The 14,225-nt window shown below is 42.3% G+C and overlaps 1 protein-coding gene across 6 annotated transcripts in view; it reads left to right on the forward strand.

The window, feature by feature from the left end:
- Positions 1-13,223, forward strand: part of mpdz (multiple PDZ domain crumbs cell polarity complex component) — a 49,604-nt gene extending 36,381 nt beyond the window's left edge. For 4 of the 6 annotated variants that reach the window (XM_028606176.1, XM_028606178.1, XM_028606182.1 and 1 more), the window contains 18 exons: positions 954-1,150; positions 1,347-1,438; positions 2,044-2,122; positions 2,320-2,388; positions 3,427-3,522; positions 3,605-3,679; positions 3,858-4,053; positions 4,141-4,286; positions 5,001-5,084; positions 6,262-6,455; positions 9,031-9,178; positions 9,287-9,373; positions 9,477-9,573; positions 9,675-9,838; positions 10,679-10,783; positions 11,155-11,249; positions 11,434-11,557; positions 11,647-13,223. In XM_028606176.1, the coding sequence (XP_028461977.1) occupies positions 954-1,150; positions 1,347-1,438; positions 2,044-2,122; positions 2,320-2,388; positions 3,427-3,522; positions 3,605-3,679; positions 3,858-4,053; positions 4,141-4,286; positions 5,001-5,084; positions 6,262-6,455; positions 9,031-9,178; positions 9,287-9,373; positions 9,477-9,573; positions 9,675-9,838; positions 10,679-10,783; positions 11,155-11,249; positions 11,434-11,557; positions 11,647-11,895 (2,297 nt within the window). In that variant the 3' untranslated portion in view covers positions 11,896-13,223. The remainder of the gene's footprint in view (positions 1-953; positions 1,151-1,346; positions 1,439-2,043; positions 2,123-2,319; positions 2,389-3,426; positions 3,523-3,604; positions 3,680-3,857; positions 4,054-4,140; positions 4,287-5,000; positions 5,085-6,261; positions 6,456-9,030; positions 9,179-9,286; positions 9,374-9,476; positions 9,574-9,674; positions 9,839-10,678; positions 10,784-11,154; positions 11,250-11,433; positions 11,558-11,646) is intronic. The other 2 variants (XM_028606180.1, XM_028606179.1) reach the window with 2 other exon arrangements.
- Positions 13,224-14,225: the final 1,002 nt, after the last annotated feature.

Raw genomic sequence — 14,225 nt, forward strand, 5'->3', positions numbered from 1 at the left:
AAAGGTGTAATTTGTTCCATTGTTTTTCATTGGTTTATTTCCTTTCACACTGGCCTATCATAAGTAAATTCTGTGTGAATGTGACTCGTGAGGATGGTGTGGGTCTAGAGACTTGCATCATATACTCCTGGAAGTTTCAGCTAAAAAGAATAACTTAAAGGAGACAGACAGTATATTGATTTACTAGCTGTAGCATGCTTTATCACCTATCTGCCACTAGAGGTCCTCAAAGGTACATTTAGTTTCCCACCTGCTCATAAAGCCATCCAGAGTCTGCAATAAAAAGAGCAGTGATTCACATGCTTGAGGTGGCTGTACTTTAGCAAAACCTAAAAGGACTCAATGTCCCAATTAAACTGTTAGCATCCTGCAGACGCTCTAATGTAGGATGCACTCACCGCTTCAAGGAGAACGGGTCACAGTCAGCCACAGTCAACTCAGGCAACCAGCATAAAGGACAGACTTCCAGCCTCCAAACACTTGGGACAGTTGTGAATGTGTGTGTGCAGGAGTGTGTTCCCATCCTGCGGGGATAAGATTGATGAGGTTAGGGCCCGGGGAGGTGAGTTGTGGAGATTAGTACAGGACTGATGGTCCAACAGTGGCAGGGAGCCCAGAACAACAGGAGCCCATTGGTCTGAACAGTGGCTATCTAACACACCAGAGACAGCAGAGGTGGAGGGAGAAAGAGAGGAGACTGGAGTAAGAAAGGAAAGGATAACAATGGACACAACATTGAGACAAAGAGATAGAAACCCAGCACTCTGACATTTAAAACTGTTACCATTTTTACTTTTGGTGCCTATGCATCTCATCCAATCCAAACACCTTGCCCGTTTTTGAGCAACATGACATAAACTGGTATGGAAACCCAGATTCAAGACAAATCTGGCCCTATTCAGCAGTACTGTCAGCTTACATCTGTCTGTAACGACTTTACCTGCTTCTTTCAGAGAACATAATCCAGCGCTATGGCAGCCTCCCCGGTGTCATACACATGATCGAGCTGGAGAAAGGCAAGGCAGGCCTGGGCCTCAGCCTGGCGGGGAACAGGGACCGCTCTCGCATGAGTGTGTTTGTGGTGGGAATAGACCCCAACGGGGCAGCCGGCCTGGACAAACGTATGGTAGTGGGGGATGAGCTGCTGGAGGTAAGATGTGTATTGATGTGGTTCTCAACTCTCGTGGGTTTGAAAACAGTTGGCCGGATATGTGACTCCTTATTATCTTTTATCTAGAATTTAAGCATGCTTTTCTGTGCATGTCATTTGGCGTCACTGTTTTGCATTACACATTTACTCTTGGAGAAAAGGTGTGTTTAATTCTATATTTTTTGTATCCTGTCAGATCAATGGGCAAGTCCTTTATGGCCACAGTCACCAGAATGCATCCTCCATAATAAAGAGCTCTCCATCCAAAGTCAAAATCATCTTTGTCAGGTAAAAGACAACATTTTTCTTCCTATTATAAAGCCTCGATGAATACATTTCCATGGCAACAGCAACTGCATTTCATTCTTAGACTGCTTATGATGAAAACAGACCTGAAAAAGTTCAAGTCTATTGTAATGTTATTCAAAATTCAATAGAGGGAGCTATTGTAATTCAACAGAAGGATGCGCTTGAAGGTGAAGTGATCCACATTCAGTGGTGACTAACAGATTCTCTCTCATGCACTTCAAAAAAGAAGAAGCATATTTATTAGCTAGCATAAAACAGTGAACTGTCATTTCTTATACACTAACTACAAAAAACAATATACTATAAAGATTAGTATGTAGTATAAACTGTATACAGTTAGTATGCAGTATGTAATTGGGACATACTGTAGCAGCTGACATATCAGCACAGAGTCAGACACGTTTGATCCTTGACCCTTGCCTCAAACAGTCCTTGCCAAAATCACACTACTTAACCTTCTACTTAACTCGTATCCCTTTTCTGAACCCTGGAAGAGACACTGTGATCAGCCCGCGTAAATCATGGCTCCGCTGTCACAAAGCAGAGGAGCGATGATTTACGTGAATTATGACTCTTTGGAACAGGAACACGGAGGCGCTGAACCAGATGGCTGTGGGACCTGTGAGAGAACACGAAGGAGACAAAGTGGAGCCCCACACTGAGGTATAACTCACACACACACACACACACACACGATGTGTGGTCCTGGAGTTCCTAACCTCCCAAGCCTGTGTGTAACTCCCAAGACAACCAAAAACCACAAACGCAATAAGTACTGTCTTCCCACTAGCCAACAGACACGAACACAAGTTTCAGTTATTTACTTCATACTGTATCAACTACTGCCCGTTTCCTCACAGCTAGAAACAACTGCTGCTAACGGTGATGCCCATACTTCAAAATATGAGCATCACGTCATAAAGCTGAAGGTGAGATACACTGGACCCCCCCCCCCTACACATCACACACAGGACAACCCTGTTCTTTTGAAATCCTAAAATAAAGACAATAATAGATAGGACTTCCTATTTCTCTCTTGGAAGCAAATATGCTATAATGAGGGAGGTTTACACAAAAAAAAGTCAATGGGGTATGATAGAGAAAGAGAGAGGGAGCACACTGGAGCAGTCAAGTCTGACAAGCTGCCAGGAAAGAGAAAAGAGACAGACAATTGTCAAACAAAAGGGTGAATAAACAAAACACGTCAATGGGAGAAGAGCCGTTCCACAAGGGACATAAAGGCTCAGTTCACCCAAATAATAAAAAGAGGAACAGATTTTTGCCCCTTTGTGGTGTCTTCTTTCTAGCAATGCAGGTATTTTCAGTTTTATTTGCCAAGATGTCAGACATTAAAAAAATATCTCATTTCAAAAACTCACAGCGACATGTCATTTCCAGAAAATAGTTCCCACAGAAAACTGCTCACAGTGAGGTCTGTGGATTATTTTGTCATTCTTTGAAACTTCGAACCAATAACGCCATCCATTTAGCTCCATCATATCAAAGAAGTCTCACCAGGTGTTATCTCAAACTCTTACCCATTAAACTAGAAACATCTGCATGGCTACATACAACAAGAGGTCCTGTGAACTAACCAAATAAAAATAAATGAGTGAAAAAGAGACTTTGATGGTAGCCCCCGTTTGGGACTATCCAAATGGGATGTAAGGCGACAGGGGATGCCATTGTAAACGCAGCAGCATCTGGGCAGCTCATTGATATGAACACGCAAGCACAAGTTCCCTGCTGGGAACAAAAGATTAGAAGTGTGAAGGATGGAAGGTGAAGCTGTGACTAATTATCCTTCTGGAGATAATTGTCATCAGTTATGCTTGTTTTCGGCAGCTGGTGCAGCTACGTTACTTAGCTCATGTTACAGCTATGTGTCAGTCTGCAGGCTATGTTTAGACTGTACTAAATTATATAAATTTTACACCTTTTTATGCAATCATGTTGTTCTCCAATAGGAGGACGGAGGACTTGGCATCACCTTCGTGGAGGGAAACACTGATAGTGGAGTTGAGATTCAGAGTATATCTGAAGGGAAAGGGCACACAGGCATAGTATGTATTACACAATGCAGCTTATGGTTTGTGTACATTCTACAGTTGATTTCTAATCAAAACTGTGATCTACTCTACGTAGGAGGGCTGCATGAAACCAGGGGACAAGCTCTTAGCTGTGAATGGTGAATCTGTGCTAGGCTACACTGTGGAAGAGGTACAGCATCATTGGAAATGAACTGTAATCATCATATTGTATTTCCTGTAAAGGCAAGGATTTACTTAAGTTTCCAAATGTAATGAACATGAACCTTTGTTGTTTTCATAAGAATTACTTAGAAAACAACAACAGTCACGATGTAAAGAGTCTGATTAGTAATTCTACTGTGTTTTAGGTCAATTCTCTACTGAGAAAAGCCAAAGGTCCAGTGAAGGTAGCCTTCTCTACAAATGAGACCCCCCCCTCCTTGTCCTCTCTCCAGTCAACCTGCCTGGACGGTGATTGCTCGCCTGACGTCCTTGCCAGCCTACCCAGCATGCTTAGTGCCGCCACGACTAGCCTGAGTCAACAGGAGGCGGAAGCAGTCACTAGTGAGTCCCCCTTTAAGAAGTTTGATTTCTTATTCAGGAAGCTAATTTGAGGATCAATCAGGTTACCATATGTCTCCTCTATTTTAGGTCTGAGTCGCTCTTCCACTCCTTCCACTCTGGCCTGTGACCCGGCGACCTGTCCCATCATCCCCGGCTGTGAGACCACCATCGACATCTCTAAGGGCCGCACAGGCCTGGGCCTTAGCATCGTGGGAGGCTGTGACACCCTGCTGGTAGGAAACAAAATTATGAATTACAATCTGTTAATAAGGGTATATCCATTCACTAAAATAATACAAAAAAACACTACACAAATAAGGTCAATACATATTTGTACTGTTTCCAATCTACAATCCTTTTTGTTGAAATATACTGTCAATTTGTAATGACTTTAAAAAGTTACATGACTGTATTTTTAAGTTACCACCCACCATGCCACCCACTTAGAATCTTTAGTGGTGGTATAACCCAGGTTCCAAATAGCCATGGTGGCTCAGGAATGTAGGAAATTATGTTGTCACAGGCTCCCTCCTCCTTCCGTCGTCCTCTCCTCAGCCCATCCATTCTGTCTGCTCAGTCAGGCTTGGGGGAGCAGCTCTTTGTCTGGCCTCGGCCGCAGCACACAATATCCAGCCCTGGAATGTAACCTCTGAACCCCAAATGACACTCACACTGGAACGCAGAGAAAACACACTAGAAGTCAGGAACATACACACTCAGAATGAGAATCCAAAATAATGTCTGAAATAATGTCTGTCTGCTGTCAAATGCTAAATGTAGTATTATCTTCAACATGTCCCCCCATCCACCGACTATTTACTATATTATTACTGCTCTTACTTTACATTAAATAAAGCTGACTTGAAATACTTCATCTCCTACAAATCTTGTTCACCTTCTTCTGCTATTCTGTTCTTATTTGATCAATTTTTTTCCTCTCACTCCAGGGGGCCATCATTATCCATGAAGTTTATGAAGAAGGGGCAGCCTCCAAAGATGGCAGGCTTTGGGCAGGAGACCAAATCCTAGAGGTGCGAGGCTGCAGCGGTATAATGAGCGTTACATATGACCTATATTTAAAAAGAGGCTGAACACATTTCAATAACTGAGACGTGGCTGCATGAGGAGCTTTAACATGAAAGCTTGGGTTCCCAAGTTCATTCAAGGATCACATGCGATACATTCGTTAATATACATCTCAAATATATCTAAATGATGATATCAATTTTTGGCAACAAAAAAATCTAACCCAAACAACTTAGTGAGACAAGTACTGAAGAAAGAAATGAGTAAATGGTATGAATCCTGCATGCATTATATGGAGAGACGGGTTAAGTATCAGCTCAACTTGGATTTGCCCTGCATCTGACCTTATGCTTTGTCACAGAGGGAGGGCAGGGGTGGAGCGCAAGACTTCTGTTAAGGCAGCTCAATCAGTGGACCTGAATTGAAAGGCACACATGCATGCATGCACGCACACATACACACCCTTATGACTTAATTGCCCTCTACTATTCATTTCTGTCCTTAAGCCAAGCTGCTGTGTTTAGAGAATAGGCTCAGAGAGGGAAAAGCGAAAAAAAAAGCGGTTTCCCAGTCCACAGCAATGCCATTAGCTGTGATGGGAAAAATCCTTTGCATGTCCATGGCGATAGCTAATGGGCTATTTCCCCTCTTTAATGTGGTAAAAGAAGCAGGACATCAATCCTTACACTGACCACTCACGCTCCTCGCAGACTTTACTGGGAAGTCTGCTTTCCTTAAGTAGAAACTAAGCATTGTAAAATTTTTAATATTATGATCCAGTGTTCAAAAAGCTCAGCAGTTTGGGTTTCTGAAGAAGAAATGTGACCTCAGCAGTTAAAAGGAAAAATCAGTTTTGGCATTAAATTAGGCTGTTGGCACTTTTTATAGCCCTCTGCTGCATTCACTTTATCTTAGGAATAGAAAAAAAGGGCTTTGCTACTTTGCAGAATGCCTAAAAATGGAAATTAGCCTAACAGTTTTTTATTTAAGGTAAAGTAAAGCAGATATGTCTAGTTTTTAATAAGTACAGTTCAGTCATTTTTTGTAAATATGAACAATGGTAAGTATTATTAAGACATTAGGCTGTCTGTTATTATATTTTTCTCTTAGCCAATGGTTGCTACAGTAGAACACCATATTACTGGAGCACACAAATACTAACCCCCTTTTCTCTGGTCACAGGTGAACGGCATCGACCTGCGTGCAGCCAGTCATGATGAAGCCATCAATGTGCTGAGGCAGACCCCGCAGAGAGTCCGGCTGGTGGTCTACAGGGACGAGGCCCAGTACAAGGAGGAAGACCTGTGGGACTCCTTCACTGTGGAGCTCCACAAGAGGCCTGGCCAGGGCCTGGGCCTAAGCATCGTAGGGAGGAGGTGAGAATAACAGATTTATTATTGTACTTCTGCTTAATACTATGCAGTTATTAAGTTGCTTTTTATGGTCACAAAAAGAGTGAGCATACAAGGAATCTTCCACATAGTTGGACAGCAGTAACTTTATGTATTTTTCTTTATTTAATGCAGATCACGGGACGAGAGGTAATCATTGTTAAAAGACCTGTATATTTAGATATACACTCACCTACAGGATTATTAGGAACATCTGTAAGATTTCTCGTTAATGCAATTATGTAATCAACCAATCACATGGCAGCTGCTTCACTGCATTTAGGAGTGTCGTCTATCGTCGAAAGAAAGGTGATCTAAGCAACTTTGAGCGTGGCATGGTTGTTGGTGCCAGACGGGCTGGCTGTCCCAATCTGCTCAGTTACTGGGATTTTCACGCACAACCATTTCTAGGGTTTACAAAGAATGGTCTGAAAAAGGAAAAACATCCAGTATGCTGCAGTCCTGTGGGGTAAAAATGCCTTGTTGATGCTAGAGGTCAGAGGAGAATGGGCCGACTGATACCAGCTGGTAGTAGATCAACTTTGACTCAAATAACCAGTTGTTACAACCGAGGTATGCAGCAAATGCATTTGTGAAGCCACAACACGCACAACCTTGAGGCGGATGGGCTACACTAGCAGAAGACTCCACCAGGTACCACTCATCTCCACTAAAAATAGGAAAATGAGGCTACAATTTGCACGAGCTCACCAAAATTGGACAGTTGAAGACTGTAAAAATGCCTGGTCTGATGAGTCTTGATTTCTGTTGAGACATTCAGATGGTAGTCAGAATTTGGCATAAACCGAATGAGAACATGGATCCGTCATGCCTTGTTACCACTGTGCAGGCTGGTGGTGGTGGTGTAATGGTGGGGGTGGGGGGGATGTTTTCTTGGCACACTTTAGGCCCCTTAGTACCAATTGGGCATCGTTTAAAAAGGGAGTCAAACACGGTATTAGTAGGGTGTTCCTAATAATCCTTTTGGTGAGTGTAGATAGTGTGTAGTGTATAGAGAGTTAGAGAAATATATAGCTTATATCTGTAAACTTTTTTTACTTTCCTTCCCATTAGAGCTGTGGAGGAAGATTTACACAAGTCTTACTAGGATTGGCAAACTGTAGACTGTCTTACACATAAACTCAGCTCCGACTTCGATTCCCGCAGTAGCATTTATTGGTTAAGGGCACATTTGGGAAAAGGCCTGCAGGTCCATAGGTGTGTGTAGTGTGGTGATTGATCTCACCTCTGGGATAACTCTCAGGAATGGCTTACACAGACCACAAATGCATATGCTCAGCTGATTATGTGTGTGAATAACCGTTTTTATAACTCTGGATTTGTCCAAGTGTGTTAATGTGGGTGCATACAATTTTTGGTTCCATGTTGAAATCAATTTGTCAAAAACACACAAAACAAAGTAAGACAACTGCAGGTTTGTCAGGTTAGGGTCGTGGGTTGCACAGCTTAGACAGCAGTAGGCAGTTCAACTTTAAATGTAATTGTAAATCTTTGCCTCTGTCAAAGTGGTTTTGCTACACAAGTGGAAAAAACAACAACTGAAACGCTCCATAGGATGGAAAAGGCTGCGACATAACAGACAACCTTAAACCCTGGGCTAAAATGGAAATGCAAGCTAGCAATTAGTGGTGAGGAGCTGTGACAGCCAAGCATCTCTGGCACTGGGGATTTTATGATCAAGTTGCCTCTCTTCACAGCTTCTGCTTGTGTTTGTTTAATCTACGTGGAGATTTGCACTTCAGATATGGAAAGTCAACAGTAGAGATGTGCTTTTGGAAGACAGACGCAGGTCTCTGCTGTTAACTTAATTCCCCAAAGGTCAGTACTCAGAGCAAGCACATGTGTGACTCTGATGACCTTTGGCTTTAGACGAAGAAGGTCTAATTGTATTTTCCTGTGACAAAACCAACTGGTTTGTTAAACACTCACTGCTTATTTGGCAGATATAGAGCCTCAAAACCCAAATATGAGCAAAGGGGCAAAAGCCTGGGAGGTGCTGAGGTGGGACAAGCAGGTGACATCACCACAGCTGACTTTGGTAGAGGTGTAGACACGTCAATCAAGTAAACAATCCGCGAGAAATGCTTCTCAAATGCTTAATATCTCCTTAACATGAAGGATTCTTAGAACTGCCACCAATACACTTATTAGAGGAAAGGAACTGACTAAGTTTGTTGAAGTCAGTATTGTGCAGTAATATGCTCAATAATACATGATAGCTTCTCACTTTTTGGGTTTGAATGTTCACAGTAAGCATATGCAGGATTTGAGATGGAAAACATTTATTGAGGTCACAGTTGCTATTAAATATTCCATCTTATGAGCCGTCTGCCGCTTCCCAGTAACGTAAGCCACAATTGTGCAGACGTCCATTGGAAAAATGTGAAAATAGCTGGATCAATAGCGTACTATCAATTACATATTCACGTCAGCAGTACGATACGGTTAGGGTCAACTAGTAGAGACAATTACAGTATGACTTATAGTAATAATAAATGATATTGCACTGTCACAACTTTCTTTCAACCTTTCCTACCAGGAATGACACAGGAGTGTTTGTGTCCGACATCGTGAAAGGAGGTTTGGTGGACACTGACGGCCGACTGATGCAGGGCGACCAGATCCTGTCGGTCAACGGGGAGGATGTCAGGTCGACCACTCAGGAGGCCGTAGCTGCACTACTCAAGGTACATCTATTGCTCTGGCCCTCAGAAGGAAGCATAGTTAGTGAATGACACATCTGCCTTAAACTGTGCTGGATAACTGTATTCAAAATAATGTGCCATGTGTTGTAGTGCTGCGTGGGGCCTATAATAATGGAAGTAGGGCGGTTTAAGGCCGGCCCTTTCCACTCAGAAAGACGGCTGTCTCAATGTAGTCAGGTACTGTAATCTTTGAAGGATAACATTTTAATGTTGAATAGAAATTGTTCTGACAGAACAACAAAACAAAGGAAGTAACAGCTCTGATTGTCTTTTGTTTCAGATGAGTGAAACAGGCAGCACCAAGGTGGCCTCACAGTCATGTTCAGACTCTGGGAACGTGCCCAGTGACTGTGACAAACTAAGCAGGAATCCAGATTGTAGGTATCTTCAGAAGGGATTATAATTTGAGGCGATCATAGGAAAAATTACCGCCTGTGTACAAGGCATCCTAACATTTTGCACGTTTGCTTCCTTGCAGCTCCAGAGCATCAGGACACCAGAACAGTTGAGTTCACTAAAGGTCCCAGTGATTCTCTGGGTATCAGTATAGCAGGGGGCGTGGGCAGCCCTCTGGGTGATATTCCCATTTTTATCGCCATGATAAATCCTGTCGGCCTGGCTGCTCAGACCCAGAAGCTCAAGGTACGAGATTTACACCTCCCTCTCAGTAAGCTTTATTCAGCTTCCAGCGGAATACAAGACTAAGAATTTGCATGTCAGTAATTCTTGTGTAGGATTTAATGTGAATCTTAATTATGGACAGCGATGTCATTCCCACTCACTTTTCTCCGTGTGACTCCCAAAGGTCAAGAGCCTACAGCCTTAAGCAGTGACCTCAGCTGTTAAATGACAGAGAAAATGACAATTGTAGCTCTGTGTGACACAGACTGGAAGAGAACAAAAGCCATTGCTAACTCGGATAATAAATCTCCCACTCCTGCATTCAGATCATTAAGCCTACAGAAGGGCTCATTGAAATAAATGTGGGGGGTGATCTTGAATAGTTTATTCATGCTGCTTTATCTTTTTCTGTGGGAATGAGAAATGAGATAACGCTACATAATGTAATTACTCAGCCAAACACAAGCATAGTTTTGCTTTTGTATGGCTTGGAGAATTACATTTTCAAATAGTATTAGCCACATCCTGTTATTATGCAGCGTTATCCAGACCTTTGTGAAGTAACATCATAGAAATCACATAACGGCACTTCTGCACGCTTTGAAAAGTGGTGACACATATTCATACCGGTTTTAGGGATTAAGAAAACATTTGAGTGTTTATTATATAAAATTATATACTATATATAAAGCTAACTTGTCTTACATTTCCAATTGTTGTTACCATTGTTTCCAACCCAAACACTGACGTGTCAGAAACATGGAGAAGCCAGCTTCGCAGCTGAACGTGCCGAGTTGGTTTTCTCTCATGTAGCCTTTTAATTGTATTTTATGTATTTTAATTTAACTCTCACTTGTCTAGATTGGGGACCGCATCGTCAGTATCTGTGGAACCTCTGCTGAAGGCATGACCCACTCACAGGCTGTCACTCTGCTCAAGAACGCCACAGGCACCATACAGCTGCAGGTCTCTCTCACACACACACACACACACACACACACACACACACACACACACACACACACACACACACACACACACACTTTGTGTTCTAATTAGATTACAGCTGCAGGTCACACACAAAACACACACCCTTTGTGTTCTAATTAGATTAACATGCAGACAATTAAATAATCTACAGTTGAGCAGTCTATTCTTTACTTTATCTGCGTACAAAGGTTTTACCTGAAAAGAAAAGTCGAAGGCTACCAGCGGCAGGCTTTGAAGTACCATAAAACTTGTCTCCCTCATCCAGCACAACCACAATGCTATCAGTCTTTATCTTGCAAGTCTTAAATACCATAAAAATGTGTGTGTGTGTGTGTGTGTGTGTGTAGGTGGTAGCCGGTGGTGACACCACCGTGACGGGTCCCTCTCAGGAGCAGGCAGCTGCAGGTCTCACACCCAGCTGCATCTTCCAGGATGACCTCGGGTATGAAGTGGTTATTACACAGAAAGAACATTTAGCTGTGTCTCAGCATCCATCTTACCCCTTACGTCAGTCTAAGTACTGTATGAAAATGATTAGTGGGGGGGGGGGGGGGGTTGCCTTCTTTTTGCTGAAGCGAATGTAGTCCGTATACAGTAGTCCCTAACTGTCTTTGTCTTCCCATCAGCCCACCTCAGTATAAGACCATCAATCTTGAAAGAGGACCAGACGGACTGGGTTTCAGTATAGTGGGAGGGTATGGCAGCCCCCATGGAGACTTGCCGATCTATGTTAAAACTGTTTTTGGAAAGGTACGTAGCACATTTCTCCGTTTTTTAATTTGCACAATTGACAAACAGCGTGTTATTGAACAACTCTATTTGCATGGGTGTGTGCTTAGGGGGCAGCAGCGGAGGACGGCCGCCTGAAGCGAGGAGACCAGATAATGGCCGTTAACGGGCAGACTCTGGAGGGCGTCACTCATGAAGAAGCCGTCGGCATCCTGAAAAGGACCAAAGGAACAGTCACGCTCACAGTGCTGTCAGAGACACACACACACACACACACACACACACACACACACACACACACACTCTTCAGTTATTTTCCTACACTTGTTATCACACCCACAATTATTCCACATCTATAAAGACTGAAACTTTAAAATAGCAACACAGCTTGCAGGTGTGATGTCACGTCTAACAGTAGGAGAACTCAAACCAGCATTATTTCACGACTAGACGATTGTGTTAAAATCACCAGCTGTTCATCTGTGAAAATATGCACACTGAAATAGGAACAACCATACACTGATAATTATGAAGGAGCCTATTGCTCAACGTAGCTTTGAACACTGTGAGCCACGTAAGCCTACAGCAAGTAGACTTATGTACTGTATAGTCATGATAAAAGAGCTTTTATCACTGAAACAGTCTTGTAAAGTAGATATATGAATTCATAAATAGTTAGCCATACAGTTTTAATTAAGTTGTTATATGTATCTTAAAGAGGCCGTAAATAGTATTAGAACTCCCTTACATTCCATGGCTCTGGGTTGAAGTATTCACTGAACATTGTGGCTCAAGTTTTTTTTTTTTTTTTTTTTTTTGCCGTTTCCTGCTTGATATAAATGCATTGGGAGATCATTATTTTCAGGAGTATTTCACAACAGAGAGCACCCTTGAGCAATATCAGAATATTTCTTCAGAGGAGAGGCCTATTCTTCAAGGTTTTTAACAGTCTGGGGTCTATTATAGAGATGACCTCCCACTAAATTCAGAGCATGAAGCAGCATGAAAACGGCCTTGAGGCAGTTAACAGATTAGCAGAATTAAGCTAATGTCTGTATTAGCTGATAACAGCATTATTTGTCTTTGGCATTGCACTGCTGTTGGCCACTAAGCATGCTGATTATCCTGAAAGGCCGATGCTGCTCGAACTGGTGTTAATCAACTTATCATAAAAGTGTTTTAGCAAAAATGGCCAATAGAGCAATTTTTAAGTGCTGATGGCTAGAAGTCTCATATTGTAAATACACAAAGATGTGAAATCCTTAAACTAAGAAGCGTGGTTTGAGTGCACATTTGGCTAGATGATGAATTGTGAGTGCGTGTGTATGACCTACACACTGAAATATAGTGCTGCTAAAGCCGATATATATATAAGGTATTATGTCAGTATTTGGATTTTTTTTTAAGTATTAAGTAATCACTTCATGGAAGTACACAGAAAAGCACCTGCTATTTGCTAAATAAATATATAATGGACCTGAGCTCATTCTGACCTTATTGTTTACCCAAAACAAAGTCATCTAGTGTGTACTTCCTAAAATCATTAGGCATGTGTTGTGTGGTCTAGTCTATGAGAAATGTGTCTGTTCTCTGTCTTATCACTTTAAATATGTGTCTCTAGCACTGTCAATGTGACAGTATTAAAGTTATTCACACTGAATTAAATAAAAGTGACCTTTGGATTCAATGTGTTCCACTTTTGCTTTTTGTTGTGCTTTTTATGCCTGAAAAAGACAGCATTCTTATTTCAGCATCCTCTTTTGTACAATAATTGAAAACACATAATTGAATCCACTGAGAAAAGTAGGTAGTTAAACCTCAGTAGAGTGACTATAAACTCAAATATGAAAATATAATGTTCTTAAATGAATAATAGTTAAGCATCGTGAAATGCAGGGCAACCTTCCAAGTGCACCAGCTGTTACTCTATCAAACTGCTCCTTACTTTGGATTATTGCACAGTATACATCTGCCATACATCACATAAATACATTTTCTATCCAGCAATTTATTGTTGCAGGAGGTCAGAAGCTAAAACGCGCTGAAATTAAATGCACATGAATAAAAATTTATAGATATGGGATAATACGGCCATGTGGAACAGCACGTGTGGACTTGCTTGAATAGACTCTATTGTCACTTGAGACTTAATAAAGCGTGGATAGAGAGAGACAGAGCTCTCCCTTAAAATATGGCATCCCATCTGTCTTTGCGCTGACAAGCACAGCTGCTTCACAGCCTGCTGCGTGGTTTGTGTGGAGTCCTATGCATAAAGTCCATTTCTTAAGCCAGTTTACAGCAAACATGGGGGCTGCCAGTTAATCACACCAGTCACGCAAGACCTTTGAAGCCCTTTGTCTAATGAGGTCTGGGGTGCGTTCAGATTCAGTGGGCTGTTGGAAGAAGTACATATGCTCAACTGTTGGGCGACTCCTTCACCCTGAGGTCAAGACCCAACAGTTACCTGCAGCTGCTGCGAGCGAAACCGCAAGCTGGCTAGCCACCGCCTGCACTCGACAGCTGAGCTTTCCTCAAGCACCTGTTGTGTTAATGGCCCCAGTGGGTTTTAGAGGTTACCCAGCCTCCCTCCAGGTTCAGGAGATGCTGGTTGGTTTACACAAGACTTGTCTGCACAAGCCTTTCAGATGTGAGATCAGATGTTGCCACTGCGCCACGCTTGGCTTGAATG

Source organism: Perca flavescens, chromosome 19 (assembly GCF_004354835.1).
Source record: "Perca flavescens isolate YP-PL-M2 chromosome 19, PFLA_1.0, whole genome shotgun sequence".
NCBI classification, from domain to species: Eukaryota; Metazoa; Chordata; class Actinopteri; order Perciformes; family Percidae; genus Perca; species Perca flavescens.